Source organism: Zonotrichia albicollis, chromosome 8 (assembly GCF_047830755.1).
Source record: "Zonotrichia albicollis isolate bZonAlb1 chromosome 8, bZonAlb1.hap1, whole genome shotgun sequence".
Lineage (NCBI taxonomy): Eukaryota > Metazoa > Chordata > Aves > Passeriformes > Passerellidae > Zonotrichia > Zonotrichia albicollis.
Window position 1 is genome coordinate 8762049 of NC_133826.1, and position 25905 is coordinate 8787953.

Below are 25905 nucleotides of genomic sequence, written 5' to 3' on the forward strand. Positions count from 1 at the left end.
CCTGCTGTCTCCAAGCCAGCTCAGCTTGGTCTGAGTTGTCACAGCTTGGCCAACTGTTCCCAGCACATCCCACCCAGGCAGAACCCCAGCATCTCCTGCCCACCCCCTGCAGCCAATATTGGTTTTATTTCAGGTCAGTAGCTGGTCATTCCCTGCCTCAGCAGCCCTCCTGCTCAGGGTGCAAACCCAGTGCAGTCACAGCCCCATCAGCCACCAGACCCAGTGCTTCTGGCACATGTCTGGCTCCGACACCCTGGGTACTTAGGCAAGACTCCAAAAGTTCTTTTGTTAGCAAAACATTGCAGGATCGGGCCCTGGGAATGAATGTGAGCTATGACAAATGTCCTTTCTGCTGACTGTCCTTGCAAGTGATTATTTCAGCACCCCCCCCAGGTGATCTCTGCAGACAATATGTCACAGGCAGGCATGGCACGTTGCAAATTTCCATTAGACAGAAGATGTCTGCCTATAGATATTGTGTGGAGAGAGCCAAAGTATTTCAAGGGCTGAGTTCTTTCACAATGCCCTTTCTGAGCAGGGTTATTGCCAGGGGAAAAGCACAGAAGCTGCTGCTGGGACCAGGTGAAAGCTGAAAGGGTAAAGCTGGATGGACCAGAGAGGAGACCAGCACTCAGCATCTCAGCTGAAGATGGCAGACCAGTTTTTAGAGACAGATGGAAGCCAAATTGTAAGGAAAGCAAGAAGGAAAATGCATTTTCTTCCCTCCACTCTCATACTAAACCCACTCTGTTTCTGTGGAGCACCTAGAATGAAAGAATGAAAAGCCACAATGTCCCAAGCTGTGGACAAAAGCTGATTCTGTGGTACCTGCCAGAACACCAGCTTTTGTTCCTGCCCAGCAGCTGTGGAATGAGATGCTGTTTTACACCAAAGACCATATGACTTCCAACTTCTTAGAAAGGAGAATGCCATAGGGACTACAGAAAACTGCTCTGCTTCAGAAGACACCTTTGAAAAAAAGGAGAGAAATCCTAGCTTGGCATTTTTACCCAAAGCATGTTTAAATTCTTAAAAAATGTAAGTCTGGGGATGGGGAGTTCTCCCTTCAAACCTTGTCTGGCTGGGAGTCCTACAAATAAATAGCAGCAGCCCAGCCAGTGAACAAGTTTGATTTTTAATTGGTTTTGTTGCTAGGAAGAAAAACTGTGATCTCCTAATTTGATCAGCTAAATCAGAATTTCACCTGCAAGGGATTCTTTGGAGAGAAGACACATTCTTTTTATGTAGATGGGAAACTATCAAGTCAAGTAAGAGCTGTGTGGGCAAGCCTTATAGGAATTACCATTTGGTTTTAAGAAAATCATAATAAAAGAGAGAGCTTTAAGAAGCATTACTAAAAATTTAAGATGTGGCAGTGTCATAACAGCAGCACGAATCCATCTCCCACCAGTTACAAAAATGTAATTTCCTCTTGCCAAGATCTGTCCAGAGCCAGAGGAACAGCAGCACTGGTCATGTTGGAAGAAAAAGCTTTATTTTAAAAAAGTCCTTTCTAACAATAAAAGTAATTTTTAAAAATAGTAAAAAGGAGTAGTCAAGTTGGGGTTTCTTTTCCTACAGGGAAAGGAAATAATAAACATCTTAAATATTCATTTAAAATCCAGTGAACTTGTTTAGTGGTTTGGGGGCTTTTTTTTGATAACTTCATTCCAGTTACACGGGAGGCACTCGGGGAAGAGAGGAAAAAGCCCATTTGAGAGGGAGCTCCTGCATGTTACACCATGCACACACCTCCTGAGTGTGCTCCTGCCGGCCCCCGGGGTGCGATGCTGCAGGTGGCATCCCCTGGGCACAAGGACAAGCTGGGAAGCCCTGTCTGGCAGAGCCACAGAACTCCTTTTCCGAGAGCAGACAGACAGATACCACCTTGCCTCCGCTTCAGAATAAGAGAGAGAGGAATTGAGTCCTCCCACACGCGTGTGTCCGCACACAGCCCGGGACCCCCGATCCACCCCAGCTGAGCCCAGGGGAGGGAGAAGTCCGCTTGTCCAGAGCCGCCGGTGGGAGCCCGGGGATGTCGGGCCCATTCCCTCAGTTCCATCACATGTATCGCTCCAGGCCGGCGGGGAAGTTGGGCTGCCTCATGTACGTGTTGCTGGAGCCGAACTGGCCGAGGGGCGAGGCGGAGAGGCCCAGGAGCTGCTCTCCGTGCTCGGCGCAGGCCGGGGCCCGCATGGCCGGCAGGCCCAGTCTGTTGGGAGCCCCGTAGAGCTGCGGGCTGCCGGGCGAGTAGCTGCCCTGAGCCACGGGCAGGTGCGGGGGCGAGGCGGCGTAGGGGTACGCCAGGGAGTTGGGGCCGGCCCGGCCCAGCAAGCCGGGGCTGACGGGCTGTGCCTGGAAGCAGGGCGGCTCGGAGCTGCCGGCAGAGCAGGCAGGAGCCAGCTCGGCCCCGGGCAAACCCAGCGATGGGTGGCCCAGCTCGGAGGGCGGCGAGGGCTGCAGGGCCTGCTGCCCGCTGATGAGGCTGTCGATGCTGAACATCCTGGGATGCTGAGCCGGCGGGGCTGTACCGGCCGCGTAGGGGTGGAAGACGCTGCCGGAGAGCTGAGGGCCGTAGCCGGGCGAGCAGAGGGCATTGGGGTAGGGCGCTGTGGGGGCCGCGGGGCGGCCGGCGGGCGGGGGCGTGAAGGCGCTCGAGTTCTGCATGTAGCCGGGGTAGGTGGTGATGTCGGTGCGCTTGAAGCGCTTCCTCCGCCGCAGGAAGCTCCCGTTGTCGAACATGTCCTCTGCGGCCGGATCCAGTGTCCAGTAGTTGCCCTTGCCGGGATGTCCGGGCTCCCGGGGGATCTTGACGAAGCAGTCGTTGAGGGTGAGGTTGTGGCGGATGCTGTTCTGCCACTTCTTTGGGTTCTCACGGTAGAAGGGGAAGCGCTCTGTGATGAACTTGTAGATGCCGCCCAAGGTGAGTTTCCTCTCGGCGGCGTTGGCGATGGCCATGGCGATGAGGGCGATGTACGAGTACGGGGGCTTGCCCCGCTGCACCGGCCGCTTCCTCCGGCGGCCCCCAGCGGCGGGCGGCGGCTCCTCGGGCGGCGGCGGCGGCGGGGCCGGGCTGCCTCCAGTGCCCCGCGGCTCCGGCTTCACCGGCGGCGCCTGCGGAGAGCCCCGCGGCGGCCCGGGGGAGCCGGGGCTGGCCGCGGCCGCGGGGCTGGGCGCCGGCAGCGTGCACATGCCTCGCAGGCACGGGAAGCCGGCCGCGTTCATATACGGCCCTCACCTTCCTCCTCCTCCTCTTCGGAGGATGGGGGGGAGCGGCGGGAGAAAGAGCCCCCCCGAGGGGAGGGGAAGGGGAGAGGGAGGGGAAGGGGAGGGGGACAGGCTCGGCGGCAGCTCCCTGCGATGGGGAGCTCGGTCCCGAGCAGCTTGGCAATATATAGGGCTGTCACCCCCCCAGAGGGGCGTGCGGTGCCGGCCCGCCCGGCCCCTCTGCCCCGGCGGGAGGAGGAGGCCCCCGGGGAGGGGTCCCAAATCCCAGGACTAAATCCCCCAGCCTCTCCTGGGGTTCCTTCCATGGCCATGCCCCCAGCGGTCCCTCCCCCGGGGGTCCCGGGGCCAACGCTGCCGCCGCCTCTCGTCCCGGCCCTTCTCCGCGGCGCTTCGCTGTGCTCGGAACTGCTGCTTCCTCCCAGGAGAAAAACCAAAAAAAACACGAGTGCCGACGGCCAGCCCGGGGCGACTTTGGTGCCGCTGCCAGCCCCCAGCAGTGGAGCAGGTAACCTCACTCCGCAACCCCTCCTGCGCTTGGATTTCGTTGTCTTTTTCTCCCGTGAAAAGCGCTCAGAGGTGGCCCCAACTCAGCGCCGGCAAGAGCCAGCGACTGTCTTCGAAACTAAACCCGTCGGTTTAGTTATTTTGCATCTTGGTGAGACCTCCGAGGTAAGAAATACTGGGAAAATATTTTTTTCTTTTCCCCAGGAGAAAGGGAAATGGTCCACAGAGCTCAGAGCTGCCCAGAGTGTGGGCAAAGGATGAGGGACAGGGCAGCACTTTGGAGACGGACAGGGAAAATAAGGATATCTTTATCACTACACAGTGTGAAGCTGTAGGAAGACACCAGTTTCAGAATTCCCTACTGGAATTCTGGAACCTACTGGGTTTCAGGAAAACCTCTTCAGTTCTCCAGGGTGAGTTGGCTGGGCAGAACCGCAGCCTTTCATCCTCGGCATGTGCCGCTGCCAGGGCTGAGGGGCTGCTGGCTGCTTGAGCTGCACCAAAAACCTGTGAGCTTCCTCACTGTGCTCACCCACTGCTCCTGAGAGTCACCTCCGAGCCAAATGCCTGCCCAAGGAGCCCCTGGCCCAGAGCAGGCAGGGAAGCCACTGATTAAGGGGGGGCTGGAGAAGCCAGGGGGAACTTTTATAACCAGCTCCCAGCCTTAGACATGGCCATGTGTCCATGTCCTAGGGACACAGATGAAAAGTACCAAGAATGCAGTGGCAGATCCCTTCATATGTCCTGCTGGGAGTGAAACTTGAAGTTTTCAACTTTGCAACTTGTGTGAAAGTATTTCCAAGAGCAGAGCACAATGAAAGGCTTTTTCCGCAGAGGCAAGCAGGTGAGCTTGACCAGGTCCTATCACCCTCCTACCTTCCTTTTTTGAGCTAAAAGGCCATCCAGCCTTTTGGAGAAGAGTATTTGCTAGTGGTTTTAAATTCACCATCCAGGTTATCTCCCACCATTGTTCATTTCCCTTCTTGTGCCTGCATGTGGTTTTGTTTGTGCTTTATTTTTCCTGCACATATTTGTGGTTCTTCTTCCACTCTCCAGGGCTCAGGCAGGGAATGGTGGGTCCGGTCCTGATCTGACAGGGACCAGTGCTGTTTCAGCTAACTGCCTCAGCTTCCACTCTGCCAAATGAAGATTAACAGGAATATTGGTGCTGGCTGGAGGAGAGAGAGCAGGTGGAAGAGGGTGAAGGGTGCCTTTCTCCAGACACAGATCTTCAGGGAGGAAAGCAAATAAAGACACAGCTGGGTCCATTTATTCATCTTGTAAGAGCCAAGGGAAAAAGAATGGAAAATTCATATTTCTCCTGAAGCACACATTTAAATCAAGCAAGTACCTGAATGGAGGTGATTCATTTCAGCCAGAGGATCTGACTTTTCCACTCATTGGAGAGGGGAGCAGGACAGATATCCAACAAGGGAGTCACTAAAGATCACTCCAGGCTGCACAAGAAAGTTACCTAACTGTGGGAGATGGAAACCTTCAGCTTTGCCAACATTAGCTGGTGAGATTTTCATGTTGATGCAAGGATTTTAATGTATTCTGATCAGGCAAGAATGGGTTTGGGAGGGAAAAGGGTTATGGAGTGCAAAAGAAGAGCAGCTTTTCTCAATCATATCAAACAGCCCTTATTTATCCTCACTATCTCCCACTTGTTTGTTTGGGGGTTTTTGTTTGTTTTTGTGGGGTTTTTTGTTTGTTTTGGTGTTTGGTTTGTTTTGCTTTTATTCCTAACAACTGAAAATTAGTTGAAAAAGAAAACCCACCCGTAAGGTTGGATCTGGAGCTGCCTGCACCTGAGATCAGATCTAGCAGAGGAAAAACATCTCATGGACAATGGGCTGTGAAGACCCAGCTGCTGTGAGTGTTTACAGTCCCAGGCCCTGATCTCATGTCATTTTACACACAGAGGGAGAAGCCCTGGCCATGGGCTGGCTCAGACTCCAGCTGGTGAGTAGTTACTTTAAAGCTGATGGGACCATTCAAACTGCTCTCAACGTCACTGTGTTAAGACCCAGATGTCAAAATAGCTTTGACAGACTGATAAAACAGCAGGACAGGGGTGGGCAGGAGCACACAGGCAGGAAGCTGTGTTTTACCATGGAATAAGGAAGGCCAGAACACACAGACTTTGATTCTCACATATGTTTTCTCACTCAGGGTGCTCTTTGGCCCAGATCAATTATTAAAAAGTGAAAGACAATAATGAAAGTGGCTACCAAACAAATGTGATCTGGACCTCTCTTTAAAATGAGGTGATGATAAGGGAATAAATCACCTTTTCTAAGCAAGTGTAAGTTTTGCCAGCATCTGCTGCCTTTTGCATCAGTTCATCCTGAGTACACAGAGAGATTTCAACCTCCAGCTCCTGAATTGTTTTGCACTGGAGCTGCAGCCTCCTCTAGAAATGTTGTACACACAAATCACTTTATAGCACAGCTGAACTTGTTTCACTGCAGAGGAATGGGGCTGTGCACCCTCAGCCAGATTCTGTTTCAAGCCCCCCATGCATGAATTGCATCTGTGGTACCCAGGCCACATATCCAAGCTACATTTGGCAATCACATGGGTTAGAAAAATGTGTGGTTTTTTCCCCAAATCAAAACAATCCTCTGCTAAAGCACAGGCAGTATGGGAGTACCTGGGTGAAAGATTTATGATCTTTAGCTAGCCATGTTGAGAGACCAGTGGCTTTGTCTTGTCCTGAGTAAAACTGTTGCCTCAATGTCTGCACAAGACACATGCATTTGGATCATCCCTGTTGTTCATCATCCTTGTTTGATCCTTGTTGCCTCAATGTCTGCACAAGACACATGCATTTGGATCATCCCCCTTGTTTCCAGAGCCCTCCAATTACCTGTGAACCAGGCATCTGTTTCTCAGTCCCCCTGGGATGTGCAGGGAAAAAGAGGGAGTGGGAGCCCTGATAGCAATGACTTCTCTGCTTTCTCTCCCTAGAAATTCCACAGTGAACAATGCAAGGCACCCTCCAGCCTCAGAGGCTGCAGTGGCCCCTAGGGGATGCTTCAATGACACAGAACATGCTGATGGTGCTCTTTGGATGGCCCTGAATTACCCCATCACTTACAACAACCAAATGTTCAGGTACTTCCCTGGCTGCCAGCTGGAGGAGCAGCACTGCCCTGACATCACACTGGAGCCCATTCCCACCCCCTGGGTATCCATGTCTGAATCCACCCAGGCTCCAAATTCCCAGATGGAGAACCTTGAGACAGCCTCCCCCACAGGTACTCCAGTGGGAAGGCTTTGCCACCAGCAGGTGAATCACATTGCCCACAGAATCATGGAATGGGTCAGGCTGGAAGGGAGCACTGTGGTCATCTGGGCCCAGCTCCCTGCCCAGGCACAATCATCCCAGAGCACAGGATCACATCCAGGCAGTTCCTGAATATCTCCAGACAGGGAGACTCCACACCCTCTCTGGACAACCTGTTCTGGTGCCCAGTCACTCACACAGCAAAGTTCTTCCTCATTTTCAGGTGGAATTCCCTGTGCATCATTTCCTGCTCATTTGCCTTTTGTTCTATTTCTAGGCAGCACCGAGGAGAACCATGTAAGAGCTCAGCACATTTGCATGGGGTGATGACAGCTCTGGAGTGTGTGAGAAATCCTCTCCTCCTGGGACATTTCCCTCATGGGGTGCCACTCTCAGGCAGGAGGAAAGCAAACAGCAGACCTGGAGGGTTCACTGTGTGGCTTGTGAGCCCAGCACATGTCCAGGAGTGGGGCCACCAAGATGCTCAGGACCAGCAGCCACCCAAAAACCAGCCCAGGACACCAGGCTGTGGCTGGGGTCAAAGGAGCCACAAAATAAACACCCTTCCTGAGCTATCCCATGTCTTCAAGATGCAGGAAACTGATAACCAAAGCAAATAAAGTCTTCCTGAGAACTAACTCTTTGAGTCACTTATGTATTTGTAGGCAACTGCACAGTAAGGTCCAGACAAAATAAATTCTTCCCAAGAAGTATAGGTAAAAGCATGTATCAAAACTGTGGAACAACAGGGAAAAGTTCTAGATAAAAAAACTTTTTAAGTATTCTGCACCTTTTTGGGCAAGTTTGGGGTTTTTCCCATTATAACCAGTCCAGATTTTCTTCCAAGATCATTCTGATGTAATATTTCTAGGTTTACTTTTATTCCTATAGAAAAAAAAGGGGATGGAAGGAGAAAAAAAAATCCTTTTTTTTTTTTTGTTACTTTTTGTAAAATATAATGTTCCTAAAAGAAGCACATTTTGTTTAAATTTGAAAGAAAAGAGAAAAGATTACAAGGGACTTCAACTGTTGAAACTCTTGGGGGACAAATTTTGGTATGGAGTTTTGGCGATTTCACTTCTATAAACTTTGTTGCTTTTTTTGCTCAAGACAAGCCTCAATATTTAGGGTGAATAAGTATTTCATTTTCCCTCTTTCTGGAACAAAATACTCCTTAAATTTCTGCCCCAGGTCCATACCTCATGGCCAGAACCCAGCTTTAGGGAAGACCACACACAAGGGCCAGGCTGAGCTGCTCCCTTCTCCCTGGCTTCTCAGCTGTCCTGCCTGCTGGCTTCAAGACACTGAGAAGAGCAAAGTGTGGGCCATGCATGGGGTTAGTAAATAATATTTAATTATTTGGCTTCATGAAGGAATATTAAATTCTATAGAAACCCAAAGGGGCTTCAGTGTTGTGATACAACTACAGTGTTTGTAAAAAAAACTCTCCTGGTGAACCTGCCCTGCCAGCCTACAGTTTCAAACAGTGCACAAATCCATCTGAGGATCACAAGAATGGACAGAGACTGGCAGGGAAACTCAGCCTGGACTGGGGGACTCAGCAGGAGTGTTTTGTGCATTGCCACTCTGTTTCCTCCCCCTCATCCCATGCATTATCCCAAATCTTCCCCACACTGGGAAGTTCTGCCTCTTCCCAGTGCTTCCTGGCTTTCCTGCTGCCCAAACTCTGCGCCCAGCCAGCTCCCCAAGCCTGCTCAGGTTTGTCAATGAAATCAAGGATCCAATGCCCCAGATGCTGCACACCAGAGCTCCCAGGCAAGGACTTCAGTGCAAAACTTTCCCTTTTCCCCGTTGATTTGCTACTCCTTATAACTACCAGACCAATTAGTTGCAAACCTGGGCAGATGGTTAAAATTCCACTTTGCGGGCTCACTATCTGCTCTCTTTTTCTTCTGTTTAGTGGTCTGGCCAGCAGTGATCTCACAGACTCCAACCATAACTGCCTCTTCCCTCCCCTCAGGCCAGGAGCACACCTCTGTCAGGAAACATTTCCCTTCTGTCTTGCACCTTCAGCCTGATCTGCCTGCAGCCCAACCTGCAGGTTGTTTTTCTTCTCACCACTTGAAAATGTTTTTGAAACAAAGACTCCTTAATCCCCCCAGCCCAGCCAGGCACCTCTGGGAAACCCCTGCTGGTGGTGCAGGGGGAACACTAAACTCAGCAGGGACAGGGCCCCCCATAAACTGCTGGGACCAGGTGAATGGAGGCTGTGCAGCAAACAGGGTCTCATGAGATGGTGGGGATGGAGCAGGACACAGAAGAGAAGCCATGGGATGGTGATCTGGGAATAAGAACAAAGATCTTCACACCTGTTCACTGCCCAGCCCTTTGGTCCCAAATGGGAAGAGATCACCACGTGTCTGTGTTGGTGGAGAAGCTGGCTGAGGTTGTGACAGCCTTATCTGCCTTTAAGGCCGCTCCACAAATGACCAAAATCTAAGACTCTGCAATGACTTCAAAGTGCATGGAAAAGTGGTACAGGAAAAGTCTCCGGCCATGAGAGACTGGTGTTCATCACATCATTTCCTGGTGAGAAGGCAGAGAGGTGATACAGGCTGCTTCAGCAGTGGGGTGTCTGTGCTGTGAATGTCCCATGAAACCAAGGTTGGCCTTCTTCCCAGGGCTGCCAACCCTCGTGTTTTCATCACAGAATTCTCAGAGTGGAAAGGATTTGCCCCATTTAACTGTTTTGGTTTCTTTATTCCTTACACAACTGAGGAGTCTAGATTGTAAAGGATAACCTGAAAACTGTGGTCTTTTGTGCACACCCCAAAGGCCAAAGGAAGACTGTTGCTGACAGTGGCAAGAGCCGGCAGATGGGGTAAAAAGCTCTCTTTTATTTTAATCCAGTCTCCAGAATCTGGCTGGCCTAAGAACTAAACTTGAGGCAGCTCAGGTCCCCCATCATCAGGTGAATCATGGAACATCCCAGAGCTGAGCAGACCCCACAGATGGGATGTCAGCTCTGGCTGGACAATGGCCCTTGGCCTCTGGAGAGGGGAACTCACTTTTTCCTCACAGACCAAACAAGAGCCTCCCCAGTGAGCAAACCAGAGCTCACACCCTCCACCAGCAGGAGCCACTGCCAGCTGCTGCCATGGAGCCACCAGCCAAGAGCTGGGCTTGGGATCACTGCATCCAAATCCATTAACCTAATTATTGCTTGTGTTCCCAATGGGTGGAGAGGGACTGCAGCAGGGAGGACAAACACGCCACAGCAGCAGCAGGTGCCTCTGCACAGCCAGTGCCAGGACTTGCAAGGAGGCTCTGCCTCTTCGCCTTTCTCCCCAACACACACTCAAATTACAAACTTGCCAGCCCCCTGCTCAGCAAATGCCTCATTCTGCAAACAGAAACTCAATGCTCCAGAGGGTCTCACAGGCCTTGTTCAGGTTGGTGCTTGTGAAGAAACTCCCCCATTCTTACCCATTCCAGGGCAAAAAACAGTGGCAACAGCAGCCACAGGTAAAGCCTGCCATGGGATGCTCTGTGCAGGATCCAGACCTCAGCCCTGCACAACACACGCTCCAAGAGCAGCCTGGTGTCCTTGGCCACCTTCAGAGCATCACTGCTCAAATATCCCTTTAATATCCCATCCAGTCGGATCTGAGTCTGAATCATCCCTTTCTCCCTTCTCAGTAGGAAATGATGGGATGAACACCAGTCTGTCCTGGCTGGAGACTCTTCTCCTGTGCCACTTTACCATCATGCACTTTGAAGTCATTGCACAGAATCTTAGATTTTGGTCATTTGTGGAGTGGCCTTAAAGGAGGATATGATACCAATTTCTCCCCAGTGGCCTTCACTGGATGTCCCCACAGCAGATCTCATCACAGGCAGGGTGATTCCCATGGGCTCAATGGGAGAGAGCAGACTGCATCCCACCTCTCTTCTGATTCAGACCAAAAGTCTCCCAGACACTCCACAGAGCAACCAAAATCCCAAACAGAAAGGCAGGACCAGAAGGGCCAGAACAATCAGTTTACATGTATGTGGCAAGGGTGGGACAGGCTAGTTTAAACCTTCTGTTTGGGCTGGAGGAGATTTCAGGTGTGTTTAACAGCTCTCAGCAGTGCTTTGGTCTGTTGGCTTCAACAAGAAGAATCAGACCAGTGCTGAGCATGTCCAACACCCTTCCTCCCAGGATAAGGCCCAACATGGACACAAAGTCATCATTTCCCTTAAGTATCTAGGGAACTCCCCAGCAGAGCATTTAAGCAGCAGGGCAGAAAGGACTCTTGGGATGCAGGAAACCAATGGAGAGTCATTTCTTCTATGGGACATCTTTGCATAATTGCACCTAAAAAAGAACTCTACCAGCAGATAGCTGCTGGCCATGGCTCATTTACTTTGAGATGAGGAGTCAGTAGCACCAAAGGCTGGATTTACACCTGTGCAACAACATGTCTGCTCCCACCTTCCCCCTGTACCCCATATTGAGCACAGAGATAATTTCATGACCTCAGAGGTGTGTACAAGGGTTATCTCACTAACCTGCCCATTTAAACAGCACATGAAGATGCCTGGTGTCAGCACTGTTGGGTGAATCACACCCAAAATCCTGGGCCAGGACTCTGGGAAGCACCAGGAAAGCACAGCAAGGTGCCACTGCCAGCCTTCACTAACAGCAGCAGGGCAGAGAGCAGCAGTCACAGCCCCACTGGCCCTGGGCTTCACGTGTCACTGATTGACTCAAGTTTTAATTATGCCCCAATATCTCCATGTCTCCCAAAACACAAAGCTTTCAGCCAGGCAGTTCCTGCCAGCCAAAATTTCATAAAGAGCAGCGAGTGACTAAGGCAGCCCAACCTTCAAGCCAGATGCTAACAGCTTTGGACAAGTGTGGGATTTTTACACCCCTATCTGCAGGAAAATCTGATGTTTAGTGCCCTGACTGTGAGCAGGTCACACTTAAACCCCTGAACATCCCAGGCAAAAAAAAAAAAAAAAAAAAAGGCAGAAAAAGAAAAAAAAAGCGCCGGAGGGGAATTGTACTGGCTCTAATCCCTTCTGCCATTCTGCATATTCATGGAACATTGTCATAACACATCAGCAGGACAAAAGGTCTGTCGGCACCTCCTCCTCATTCCTTTGATAAACCACGAGACAAATGCTGAGTAAACACTTGGAATCCATTCACTGCACTATTCTCATCGGGATGAGAAAGGGCTCCTCTTTCTTGCAGGCCCAGAGCTGCTCAGCCTAATAAAGTACGGCCCACGGCCCGTGAAAAGAGAGGCCTATGGATGATGAAAACATGGATTATCTCATTTCACCCTCCTTGTATCAGACCCTGCTCACATTCTGAGTGCACTTGGTCTGACACGCAATTACACACCAAAAAAATAATAATAATAAAATTTTTAAAAAAGAAAAAAAAAAGCCAAGGGAAGGGGGTGTTTAACGAGTGGGGGGAACTGTCCATGAAATTTCACAGATGACCTTTTCCTAGTGGGAAAGTAATTTGTTTCTGTCCCAGCCACCAGCAAGAGTTCTCATTGATATCATCATTGCCCTGAATATTGCAGTGGGTGGGAGAAGAGACATTACTGAGTTCAAGGTTTTGCAGGTCTCTGTGGCCTGATTTGTGCTGGCACTGAGTAGCCCAGGGATGGCTCCCTGGCCATGCTGCTGCCTCAGCTCCCTGCCTGGCACTGGGGGCAGGCAAAGAGCCCCATTCTCCTCACACAAACCAGGAGTCCTGAGGTCACACAAGCAGCTGGAGAAGGAGGAATGACTTCTGTGCCTGAGAAGGGGTGAAAGCACCTCGGTGGTTCAGGATCTCCAGGTGAAAACCACAACCCCAGCCAGGCAGCCTGGGGCATGGGATCTCCAAATTCCACTCTAGAGTCCCTTCAGTCAGGCTTGGACACCACCAGAGCCAAGAGCAGGCTGGTGAGGCTGGGAGGAGCACAGCAACCTCAGCTTTCCTTCACACCACACAGGCAGGCAGAGAGACCAGAGACACATTGCCAAATAACTGATAATAGCACTAAAATCAGCATAAATATCCTCTTTACCTTCAGGCATTCAGTGACTTGACCCAGTTACACAGGACATCCATGAGCAAAGCTGACCCCAAGTGCTTTCCAACACCTACAGCCACCTCCTCTGTCGCCCAGGTTTCCAAAGGCTGAGCTAAAAAAACCTGCAATAAAACATAGAAAATTATTTAATAATCCAAAACAGGGCAAGGAAATGGTTCTTTTGAAAGCGATCATCTGAAATAAATATTTTCCATTTTAATATGATCCTTTATTTAAGAATATGAGCAATTTCCAAAGGGAAAATAAAATTCAGAGATGGTACATGGGGAGCAAGCACACTTAGTGCAATTGTGCCCATAATGAAAAACAAGACACAGTTATGAATTACTGCCAAATTATGAAGAAACAATAAATAGACTGCTGATTAACTAGGGTCCCTTTGTTAAATAAATGGTTTATAATCCTGCTCACTAACTGCAGGATGAGGATGTAAATGGTGTATTCACTGCTTTTGTCTCTGGAAAGTCCTTACATTCACCCTTTAAGTTTCAAACAGCCAGCAAAAACCATAAGCAGTTGTTCCTCGACCTGGCACATTGGCTGAGAACGTCGCTATTCAAATATTTGCGTTTTACAAGGTGTTTGTTCCAAAACCTCCCGGAGAGCTCGGGGCAGTCTCCAGGCCTCGCTCCAGCCCGGCCAGGCACTGATGCCGGCTCTTTGTTCTCCCTAAGAAGGGACTCTCCTCTCCTCTCCCCAAGAAACCGAGACGCAAAAGTGAGTGTGAAACTTGCACGGCTTCCAAGAGGCTGCTTGGAAAGCTCTGCTGCCCAAAAGCGTTTCTGGGCTGAACTGCACTCGTACAGGTGACAGTGACATTTCTGTGCCCGGGGATGGGTGACGAGCCGGCTGCAAACACCTGACCTGCAGGGCAATAGTGCTTCGTTAAAATATTGGGCTAATTAAATGTTTTGGTTTTTTTTTTTTTTTTTTTTTTTAGACCATGCTTTTATTTCCCCAGTTGCTGCCCTATTTAAAAAAAAAGAAATTCAGCGATGTTGTTAAGCCCAGATCCTGTGAGATTACTCAGGCACATAACTCCCATTCACATCCAAATGATCTCAGGCGTCTTTGGGATACGAGCCTGGGGGAACTCATCACTTGATATTTCTCACAGACACAAGTCTCCAGGCAGTTCCTCTGCCTGCCCAGCAGCAGCTCCAGCCTGCAGGGCTTTGGGGCTCTGAGCCCAATCCCATGGGATAAACACTGGTTCTGAGCACGCAAAGATGCTGAGCAGTGTCCTGCTCACACGGCCACAGGTACCAGGCACCCTCATCTCCCCTCTCCACAAGTTGGGACCAAGCTGGGGGACAGGCCGGTTTGAAGGGGAGCACAAACACCCCTCAGCCTGTTCTGGGCAGCTTCCCAGAGACTCTCCCATGCTTTGCACCAGGTCCTGGGGTGTCTGCATGGTTTCCCAGGGCTGGGATGTGAGATGTGCTACAAACAAGCCCAACCCAGGGATGCTCTGTACTTTGCCCAGTAGGAGGCTTCATACATCCCATTCCGACCTGTTGACTTGTAGGGCTGACTCTGATACCCCTGAGAGCTGCTGGGCCCTGGGGAAGGGCCAGAATTTGGCCCCCAAAGATTGACAGGGAGATTTTTCCATCAATTCCTGCAGAAAGAGCTTTGCTACCTATGGCATCCTGTCAGCAGCACTCAGGTTAGAGCATCCAGCCTCAAATCGACAACATTCCCCTCCAAACCCGATAAGTAATTGTGGGATTGGCTAATAGGGCTTGTCAAAATCAATTGGGGTTAAACACCTTTGGCTACAATAACAGTCATCTGACCCCAGGCTCCAGAAACGCCGGGCTCAGAGGAACCCCGAGGGGTTATCCTGGCTTCCCACTGCTTTGAGACACATAAAAGAGCAGACTATGCAGAGCTGGGTAATCCGTTCAGCCCATCCCAGCCATGCACCGAAGTGACAGCTCCCAGAGTTTCTGCAGAGCTGGCTCCTCCTGGGAATTGTGTGTGCAGGGGCCAATTTGTTCAACAAAACCTGGGCAACCAGAGTTTTCTTAAATTCAATTGCCTGAAGGAGAAGGCAAATAGCATTTAAGCGGAGGAAAGTGCATTAAAACCACATCTTTGATACAATGGCTGATACACCCCATGCTGCCAACGCCTGAAATGATAATATTTTTTTTCTTAAATAAATAGCTCAGCAGCAGGATCCCAGGCTCCCCCAGCACAGGGAGGCTTCACGCTGCAGCAGCCACATTTCCAGCCCTCCAGGCCAAACTGCTGCAGCGCTTCCCCTCTTTGCTGGGCTCATTGCTGAGGGTGGAATGATTCAGGAGGGACCAACAGCAGTGCTGGTGCTGTGCTGTGAGGATCCACACATCCAGAGGGCACTTTCAGCTGATGTTTCCCCACCAGTTCCCAGAAGCAACATGCAGGAATACCAGCTGGCATGGACATCCTTCCCAGGTTGATACAAAGGTCCTTTCCTGCTGATGTGAGCTCTCTGCCTTTAGAGACCTTGATGCAGAGGAAGGCCAAGCAGGGTGGGTCAGGAAGAGAAACTAATATTCAGGATTTGGGGCACTTGCATAACCCAGTGAGCTTCTTGCTTCTTCATCTCCAGTTGTGGGACACACCACCACATCCTACTCCTCCTTGGCAGCTTTTCCTCCTGTGCCCTCCTCCCTTCTCTGCCTGGGGACATTGGGGCCTCAGGAGAGGCTCCTTGGACACCTAAGGCCCTGGGTTGGACAGAAACAGAGGGAAGGGCACAGCTCTGGGTGGTGCAGACAGGCTCTATGGCTGGCTGTCCCTCAGAGCAGCAGCTGACTTTACACTTGAGCACAAAATGTGATATTAGGATAAAGTCAAGCCTATAATGAGGGATTTTTAATTGTCCTATCTGGTCTCAATTTTTGTGGAACTGTGACAGTCAAAGAAAAGCATCCCTTGCCCCCACAAACTACAGAGGAATCTGCTTTAAAGCCTTCCTCCCTGAAGATTTCAGTGTCTGCTGCTTATGGGGAATCCTGACAAGGTTGTCTTCTCTCACATTACACAGGCATTTTACCTTCTTACCTTGGCTGGGGACCAAAAAGCCAATGCCAAGGTGGAAATATGCAATACAGTCAGCAAACAATTACCCCAACAATCCCAAACAAGCACGCTGAGGTGAAACCTGAGCAGAAGAAATGCAGGAGGTGATAGCAGGGATTACAAACAGGTAAAACAGGAAGGATATAACTAAATAAAATCTTCCGTACAACACCAGGGAAGGGTTGCATCTGCAAGGGATGTCACACCATGGACATGTATGTTGTTGCCAGCTCCAGATTTCCCCCAAGCCACTCTCTGCCCTGAGCCCAAGCCCATTCAGCAGAGTCCAGACCCCCATGTGTGGGATGCCAGCACATGAAACCTTCACTCTTGCAAAGTTATTGCGGTAGGAGGAAAAGAACCTTGCCAGAGGAACCTGAAAAGGAAGGATTGGTTGTGATTCATCATAAAGAGCAGGAGAAGGAAACTTGGAGGATCCCAGCAGTGGAGGTGCCTGGCTGACCCCAGGGAACAGCAAAGCCCTGTGTTCCTGAGGGGGGGACACAGCCAGGGCCACCCAGGCACTCATTCACACACTGAGGCTGCTGCCTGCAAGCCCACAGAAATAACTTTCAAAAATTTGAATCCCAAGATGTCCCTTCACCCAGAATCACCTTGCCTTCACCTGGAGTGGTTGCAAGAGGGCTGTGCCACCTGTGTGCTGCTGGAAATCAAAGGCTGCAACCAGTCACACACCAGGTGGAATCATTCTGCTGGGATGGCTTAGTTCCCCAGGTGACATCAGCATGGGCCAGGCTGCAGGCAGCATCCCTTGGGTGCTCCCAGATGTGTAGACAGGAGCAGACAGGGCAGAGCAGCATCTACAGGGGCTCCTCTCCTGCTCATCCTTGGGGTGCAGGGGAGGGCAGCTCCAGAGCTTGGTCCTCTCTGTGTCTGCACAAGCCAAGATGAAGAGCTGCTGTCCTCCTCCTTTTCCTGAGCCACTGCAGCAGGGCAAGCACACCCCTGCATGGGAAGGAGGAGCTGGCAGGTACCAGGTAAAGGGGATCCCAACCACAGCTGGGACAGGCGCCAGCTCACACCTGTCACATTTTACAAAACCAAAGTGAGCCCATGTGGTCCAATGCATTTGTGGTGCCAGCTGCAAGATCCCTTTGCAGGAAAATCAGCCTGCACCTTCACCTGGGTTCTGTTTTACCAAAACCCCCAAAATATGACATGTGAAAGGAAATTCAGAGCGAGTTGAAGGGCTCTGCATTGCTCCACTCAAAGGAGATTCCACTTTCTAGAGAAAGTCTAAACTTGTCATCAGCCAGGGGCACAGTGTCCCTCAGAGCAGTGACTGGTGCCACATAGGAGGCATTCAGCCTAAATTGACTCTCCCCCTAATACCTGAGCAAACATTTTCAGCTGGAGACTTAATATCCCTGGGCATGCCTGCTGTCTCCCAGGTGAATCCCCAGATAAACAAGGTCAGCTCAGCCCTAATGCTGCTGTAAAAAGCTGTCAGTCAGCCCAGGAGATCTGGTTGCAAGGTCAAACCAGTTCTGAAGGTTGCTGGGGCCAAACCTGGCCTGTCACTCATTTTAAGTGCAGGAAGGTTTGTTTTCTCAATACCATGTCAGGTATCCCAAATTTAGGATTAGCTGTCAGCCGCCACAACATTGTACTTTCAAAAAAATAAAATAAACACAAGCACACACACATCCCTGGCCATAAATAAATCTGTGTGCTGAGCCTGCCTGCAGCTGGGAGGTGAAAAGAAACCTGTCCTTCAGGAAAAGGGAAAGGGGACTTTCCCACACATTGTGACATTTTCTGGCACAAAGAAACACCCAAAGCACAGAGAAACATCCTTCAGTTAAAACAGCCAGTTGAATTAAGGCATCTCCACTGCTGAAAAGCCTCTTTGTCCAGCAGATGAGGAGAAAGGCAGTGGAGATGCCCTCAAAATGGAGGGGGAACACATGGAAGCTGCTCCCAGGCCACCTGCAAGCAGAACAGTTTTGCATGGGATGAGTCCTTGGTGCCATGTGTGAGATGGACACATCACCTTCCCCAAACACCTTCAGCTATTTAAGAGTGGGGAGCAGTTTGAATCCTTCCTCCCAGCTGCACAGCCCTTGTGACCAGATGAAGCTCTGGGAACAAGATCCAAACCAAACAAGCTGCCAGAGTCCAATCCAACCTCAGCTTGCTGTGGTGCCAGCAGCGCAGCACAGGTACAGCACTCACAGTCTGGGGCACACAGACCTGGTAATGAGGGGAAAAAGCATCCCTGGTGCTCCCCTGCCACACTATTTAAGGGACAATTAGTCTGTGTGGGGTAGATATTAGAAATAATTCCACAGGGAAAGATGTATTAAAGAGGCTCTTAAGACAACTTGTCCCTTTCAGAAAAGCACCAACCTCTACCATAAAACTCACTTGAGTTTTTGCCTCTCACCAGATCCTACACTAACTTGCTTCAGCCATTCACCTTCTGATCCTTAAAGAATAAGTTGATCCATGGCCAGTTTATCCCTTGCTGAGTGGACCAGGATTCCTGAACAGCCTCCCTTCTCCCCTTGGGTGTTCAGCCACAGTGTTGCTCCTGCTGGTGCTTAAATAAGTTTTCCTGCTGCTGCAGGAGCTGGCTGGGCAGGGATTGTCCAGGACAGCCCAAGGTACGTGCCAGGGACTCTGTCTGCAGCTGAAGAGGAGGATAATTTTTCAGGCTGTGTCTCAGGAGGGGAGGATGGGGAGCAGGGGGTTGGTCCAGCCTCTCAGAAAGAAAAAGCAAAGACAAATAAACTCCTCACAGGAGGAATTACCAGACTGTGCACAAAGAGGCAAACCTGAAGGGACTTGTGCCAGGAATGCCTGAGTGAGACAGGCTGATGACTGACAGCAGCACCCTCCCTCTGCAGCAAAGAGCAGGAGAGGTGGGCTCCTCTCAGCATTGCAGGTTTGATGTCCCACTCCTCAGCTTGCATTTTCATGCTCCAGCTATCCATGAAGACTAAGGGACCAGGTGGGCTTGGATGTGATACACAAGGAGAGATATCAACCCTCACCCCCACAGCAGCCAGATGCAGCAGAGGTGCCCCAAACTCCACCAATCATGCCCCAAGGGTGGTAGAGGGGGCAGGTACACTTTTGGGGCGCACATCAAAAGACTCTCTTCACCTTTAGTTGTGCCAGTAAGTATTTATGTCAACACATCCATGACTGAGGATTGGCCATGGGGATGATTTATGGAGAGAGATCATCTGCATGATGGAATATCCATGTACAACTCTCCCAAAACAGAGCCAGCCTGAGAAGTTACCATCCCCAATGCCTGCAGTTCACTGTCACACCCCCAAAAGGGATTAGTTTTTAACCCAGACCATTTGGGTGTCCAGCTAAACTCTTGGCCTTATAAAACACCCACAGCCACACAGCCTAAGGGCTGGGGAACTGAGGCATAGTGGGGAGAGCAGCTGGGCCAGGAAAAGCTCATTTTCAGCCAAAGTGAGTGAATAATCTATGACTTCAGCAAAATTGAGTTGACACCATCTGCTGCCCATCCTGGAGCAAATTCCTAAAATGATATCTCATGGTGAAGGAAACCTCCAGAAAGCAGAGACAACAAAAGCCTGTGGAATGCCAAGGGTGCTCATCCATCACCTGCAGGGCTACAGCATCTCCCCAAGAATCTCTTCTTCCATGCTGCCCCTCAGAGGACATCCCACATTCAGTTAACAATATCCACAACTGTAATTTTTATGTTCTTTCCATTTTCAAAGCATGTTAATTTAAAAACAAAGACACAAGACACTGTCCTTAAACATCCCCAATATTTCAAGTGCAACTTTGTTTCAACATCCCTAAAATTGCGTTTTTCAACAATTAAACAATTCATCTTTTTCAGATCCACTCGGGACCTCATCTAGATACATATTAATCTTCCTGATCTCAAAGCCAAGGAGAAAATAGGCATTTCTTTCCTCTGATCCTACAAAACAATACTGCCACAATATTTGCCACCACTTCCAGCCCAGGCTATCAATGCGCTCAGACATGAGGCTTTCCTCATGTTGCAACTCAACCTAAAATATCTGATTCTCACTCTCATCCCATTACATCATGCTCTCAATATCCTAAAAAAAAACCCAAAAAAACCAAAAAAAACCCACAACACACAAAGAAAAAAAAACCCAAATAAACCCAAGCTCAGCCACCTATTCAACAATCTGCTTCTTGCTGATGGCCTCAGAGAGGTCTCAGGCGCTGCTGTCTCTGCTGGAGATCAATGCATCCACTGAAGAAGGGGAATGATCCATTCATTCACCCCTTCCTTAATCCAACTCCTCACCATTTGATCTTACTCATTCCTACACCATCTTGCATGTAGGTGCTGCTCCTTCCTCTTCTTTGCTCACCCCTCCACTCTTCAGGGGCTGCAGCTGAATCAAGATCCGCTCTCCAGCAATTGGTATAGTGAAGTGAAAGAGAAGCTTTGGGCCAGCACCCAAAGCTCTCTCCCCTTTCCCAAACAATATCATTCCCATTCTGGAGCAGAGCACGATGGATGTTTTCACCACTATCAACACAGACAACATACAATACAACACAAATACTCTCAGGGTTTACAAAGCATATTCCTCCCCTCTCCTCCTGCCTTGCCTGCTTGAGTTCAGAGATGGCCAACAACTATTAAACACATCAATGTAAATGTTAGTAGATTGCTTCTAATAGGAAACAAAAATGTTTTGAGCAGAGCTAATTGCCGGGAAATAAGGTCGTTCCAATATTTCAGCAGGGGGTTATAAATCTCTCGGTTCCTGCCTCCTTCCAGCATTAAGGTTTTACAGATGTTGCTGTCAGAAGGAAAAGAATGATTTCAGATGCTTGTTTCCACTGTACATTAAAAAAAGAAGGGCATAAATGTGTGCAGCAAATTGCTGGGCAAGTTTTCTTTCTACAGAGAAAAACCACAGAAATCTCAGAGAGCAAAACATAGAAAATCTGCATTGGGACTCCTAAAATCTTATAATGATACAAAATGCTCAGCACACTGACAACTGGCAAAACTTTAACACTTAATTCAAGCCAGCCAGTTGCACTGACTGCCAAATTGCATGTTCCAGTCCTCTGCTGCACCACCAAATATTCACTGTACATGGAGGGACCCTCTAGACCCAAAAGAAGAATGCGAACCAATCCATTTTTTCCTGAGCTGGAACAGGAGGATGAGAAGAGTCTGAGCATTGATAGAGAGGACAGCTGTTTTCTTGAGAAGCTACACCTAGACCCAAAATCAAATGCTAAGAGGGTGAAGAGAAGGAAGAAAGCTTATACTGAGTATAAGACAATGATTAAAGAAAAAGAGACTTGGTGGCTGTCTCCAAGTTGTCTTGCCAGGGTAGTTCATCATTTGCATGGGAAATATCCATGAAAGGGGCTGGCTGAGCTCCTTTCCCCTGGCACAGAGTGGCTGATGAGCTCTTGGGAGCACCCAGGCAGCTCCAGAACAGGGGTGAAGCTCCCCAGCCCCATGCTGACACCCCATGGTATGTGCTGTACATGGACACACAGTGTGCTCTCTTAGGAAACTACTCCCCAAGCACAAAGATCTTGATAATTAAAAAAATAAAAAAGCAAGACCCACAAAACTAAAGCTCTCAGCTACGCAACCAATTTGCTTCCAGGAAAAACAAGGGAAGCAAGAAGAGAGCCAAAGACAGACCAGAGGTTATTCCCAGCAGGAAGGTGCCCATTGAGTTTCTCATCACTGTTTTAATTGGGATAATGTAAGTCTTACAGAGGACAATGCTCTGCTTAGCACCACCCCAAATCTGGGTCACACTCCCAACCAAGCAGGTGCCCACACTGTCAGCAGTGCCTGCACCCAGCACCAGAACCAGGCACCTGCCAGAGGAGGACCTGAGAGGGCTCTGGATGCCCACACCCAAACCTGCCACCACAGCAGCCAAGGGAGCTGAGGTCCTGATGGGGACACGTACACCAAAGCACACAGCTTTGCCCAGCTTTAGCTCAGTGAGCCAGTTTAGATTTCACAGGTGTCACCATCACACCCTGCACTGTGTTAAGGTGACCTTTTTTCCCAGCAAAGCACAATCCACTAATTCTCCTTCAGCTTCACTTCCTTTAACAACACCATGCAAAGGAGGGGAGGGCTCTGCATCCCCATGCCCAACATCCCCAGTGGTCTCCTTGGGGCTCTGTGGCTTCTCTTTCAAGGCATCAGATTTGCTCCAAACACGCCTGACTCGAGCCAAGGGGCCAGGACCTCTCACGAGAAGCATTTGGGCTGCTTTATTTTTCCAATTCAGCAGAAACTGTGACTCTGCTGCTAAGAAGCCTGGAGCCCACTCTGAAGACTGTTCCAGATTTACACTGTTTTTCCTTAAGCTCAGAGATCACCACTGAGCTGTCTCTCATTCTGCGTTTGGCACTTTCTTTCATTTTAAAACGCAATCATACTCCCTCCCCCAAAATAAACCAACAAAAACAACATATCCAGACAAGGGACCATCCAGTTCAGCTCCTTTAACACTCCCAGGACAGCAGTACAACTTCTCCAGCCGTGGTGGGGGTTATGCTTTGGATATGATTTCCACTAGACACAAGTGGCACTGCTTAAAAAAATAATCCAAGCCAGAAATAACCCACGGGGACAGAGGAACTCAAGTCCAGCATTTCTCTTAAGTAGAGGGATTCATGCTTCCCTCAGAAACCAGACAACCACCACGTATGAAGAAGCAGTGTCCATATCAAACCTCTCAATGTGTTCGTGCGTGTCCATCTCAAACCTCCCAATGCTCACACACAGCTGGACCACAGGGATTCATGTTCTCATTTTCTATCTCATGGCTACTCTACAGGACCCGTGAGTGGGGTTATGTTGAGGCCAGCTGGGCCTGGGACTGACACCTGCAGCTGGAAGAGATAAAGATGCTGAGATGGCCCTTTTCAGGATCAGCCTGTTCAGTCACAGAGGGCAGCGTGGCATCCCTGAGCTGTGGGTCAGCGAACCCAGTGAGGAGGAGATGCCCCAGCAGCTCCACACCCCAGCCCCGTGCAGGGGGGTGGCACAGCTGCCAGGGGTGCTCTCCAGGGTGCCCATTTTGGGAAGGCTGCCCTGCCCTGGCTGTAAATACCAGCCCTGACCACGGGATCCCAGCGGTTCCCCGTGCTCTTCCAGCAGATGTGCCAAGACAAGCTGATGTGAGGCTCTGTAACCAGAGGTTTGTTGGTCTCCTGGGAGCAGTGAAAGCCCAAGCTGGGGACTGAAACACTGACTTGAGAGCACAAGAAACCGAGCTCTGTGAGGGCCACAAGCAACTGTGGAATGATTTAGGAGATGAGACCTTGAATTTGCCAATTATTTATCTTGCTGATGACTCAGACAAGCAGTTTTACTGTCCAATCCTTAGGGGAAAACATGTGGAACTAATCAGGCTACATCAAAATAAGAAAGAAAAAGATCAAATTAACATAAAATAAATTGAACGACGCACACAATACCAAACCTGATTTTTCCTTCCAAATGGGCACTATATCTGAGATTCTTGCTCATTTATTATTCTTTAGCTTTTAAAGGACAACACATGGCAGCAGAAGTCATTTTTGCAAGCACAACAAAACAATCTCTTCACAAAGAAAGGCAATAGCTGTTTATTCAGCAGGCCCCTCCTATTCATGACGTTGCCATCTGGAAATAAGAATGTCAATGAAAATAATAATAAACCAAGACATTTTTGTGATTAACTTAGAAAGACACCAATTTCAGTATTAAAGCAGCCAATATGAACAAGGTTTTGTGCTAATAAGAACCATGAGTTTGTTGCCTGTTAATGCAGGCTAAGGAAGAGACAAAATGCTTTAATGCTTTAATGTTGGCTGGGAGATTTGGAGGTTTTTATCTTTTGTGCCCCAGAATCTTTGGGAAAGTCACTCCAGCTCCACTAATCAGGAGCTGGATGCCTAGCCCCTACTGAAATCCACAGTTTGGGATCTTGTAGGATTTGGGACCTGTGATGTGACACAGTGATGTCCAGAACCTCACCCTTTCCCAGCCAGGATCTGTGGTATGTTAACCTCTAGTTTCAAAGGTGTGCATGCAGAAAAAAACTAAAACTTCTCTTAAAAACTACACATTTTGATGAAATTTCCTTTTGAGGGGAGAGAGGATCAAGTTAGCAACCACAACACAATCTCACATCCCCTCTCCCACCAGCATCACCCCTCCCTGGGATCTCAAGGCTTGACTTTGAGGCTGCTTGCCTGCCCATTTCACTGCTTCCTCCTCAACACAGCCTCCCAGATAACATCAGTCTCAGGTGATTATGTCCTTCCCAGGCCAGCAAACCAGATTTTCTGAATGACCTGCCCAGATCACTTCTCATCAGCCTCACACATCGGTCGGTGCCAGAGCTCTTCCTCTACGCAAGCCACCAGGTATTGTCCTGGAGCCAGACAGCTTTTCCCTCCTTGTGTTCACTGAAAGACTGAGAATTTCAGTGCTGGAGCCATTCACTTCACCCACGCTCCAGTGGTTTGTGTCCCCACCCCATGCTCAGGTCACTCAAACTTGCCCTTCCCCTGAGCTCTTCCTGTTTGCCTTCCCTTCTCCCCTGCCTTTGACTGACGCGGTTAAAGATGGCCCTGTCAAGTGCTCTGGGGCCAAAAAGGGAACAGACCGCACTCAGCAGGGAAAGCTGTGAGAGCTTATTCCATCCCTGTCAGAGGGATTATGTTTCACCTGTGCTAGATCATCTCCCCGCTGAATCACCCCAACGCTCTCAAGCCAGGCCTCAGCAGAGAGCATCCCAATGCTGGTCCGTCCCCAAAAGCTTCCTGGCAGCTGCTGGTGCATTTGTTACTCATGATGGGTGTTTCAAGCTGTTTCATGGCTGTGTTTTCCATCAGGGAGCAGCAGGACCCCAACTTCTGCCTGCCTCATGCTCACCCGCCCCAGAGCTGTGCTCTCACCCATGAGGAGAGGGGTGAGCCCAGGGTGCCTGTCACCCACAGAGCATGGGGGACCTGCAGCCACCCTGGGTGTCTGTCATTCCTCCCCTCCCTACCAAGAGCTCTAAGAGACCACAGTGACCCCCCCAAAACAGGTCTGTTCACAGGCTGCCAGCCTTCCCATTAGCCCCACTTTCACTAAAACAAACCTTTCATCAGGAATGCACCTTCACTGGAGCCACAAGGCAGAGGAGACCAGGCAAATGCCACAGAGCTAGTGACAGCACACCTCAAAACAGAGCCACGGCCTCATGCAGCATCCCAGCCTCTTTCCTTTTAGTAAAGAAAGACAATCAGCATTCAGGCTGACTTAAAAGATTGAACAGGATGATGACAGCTCCCATTTCAGGGAGAAAGGCAGAGGGAGAAGGGATTTGGTTTCAGACTAAACCCTTGCAGCAGGCTCCCATCAACACACACCCAAGGTCACACGTGGGAGGCAGCTTCTTTAAAAGAATAGGAGAGCTCAGGGCTTTATTTACCTCCAGAAAGGCTTTTGACTCTGCTGGTGGTGGCTTCAACCCCCAGAACCTCATGGGATGCTAGAAATGTTCACTTGCTATCCTTTACTCATTTTGTCCATTTAAATTTAAAGCCTGCAGTACAGAAACAGCAAAGGAAGTTTTCTCATTGAATTGAGCTAGGCATGCTTCCTTAAAGCTTTCAATACTGGAGTCAGAGGGAGTTGGGTAGGATTTTTTCCCTTTAAATGAAGCTCCAAGAGATGATACAGAAATCTGAGTCCACTTAAAAAGAGAA

At 49.7% G+C, this 25905-nt stretch overlaps 1 protein-coding gene and 1 long non-coding RNA gene across 2 annotated transcripts; one reads left to right on the plus strand and one right to left on the minus strand.

The window, feature by feature from the left end:
- Nucleotides 1-1733: 1733 nt before the first annotated feature.
- Nucleotides 1734-3225, minus strand: FOXE3 (forkhead box E3). Its single transcript, XM_005482341.3, has one exon. The coding sequence runs from the start codon at nucleotides 3223-3225 to the stop codon at nucleotides 2062-2064; it is 1164 nt and encodes a 387-aa protein (XP_005482398.3). The 3' UTR covers nucleotides 1734-2061.
- A 339-nt stretch (nucleotides 3226-3564) lies between these two features.
- On the plus strand, nucleotides 3565-5755 carry LOC141729749 (uncharacterized). The gene is made up of 3 exons (XR_012581198.1): nucleotides 3565-3897; nucleotides 4426-4576; nucleotides 4789-5755. It is a non-coding gene; the product is annotated as an uncharacterized LOC141729749 (long non-coding RNA).
- The last annotated feature ends 20150 nt before the right edge of the window (nucleotides 5756-25905 follow it).

Bases quoted from the DNA above. Each gene is read 5' to 3' on its own strand.
- FOXE3 (XM_005482341.3), bottom strand. From the start codon at position 3,225: ATGAACGCGGCCGGCTTCCCGTGCCTGCGAGGCATGTGCACGCTGCCG.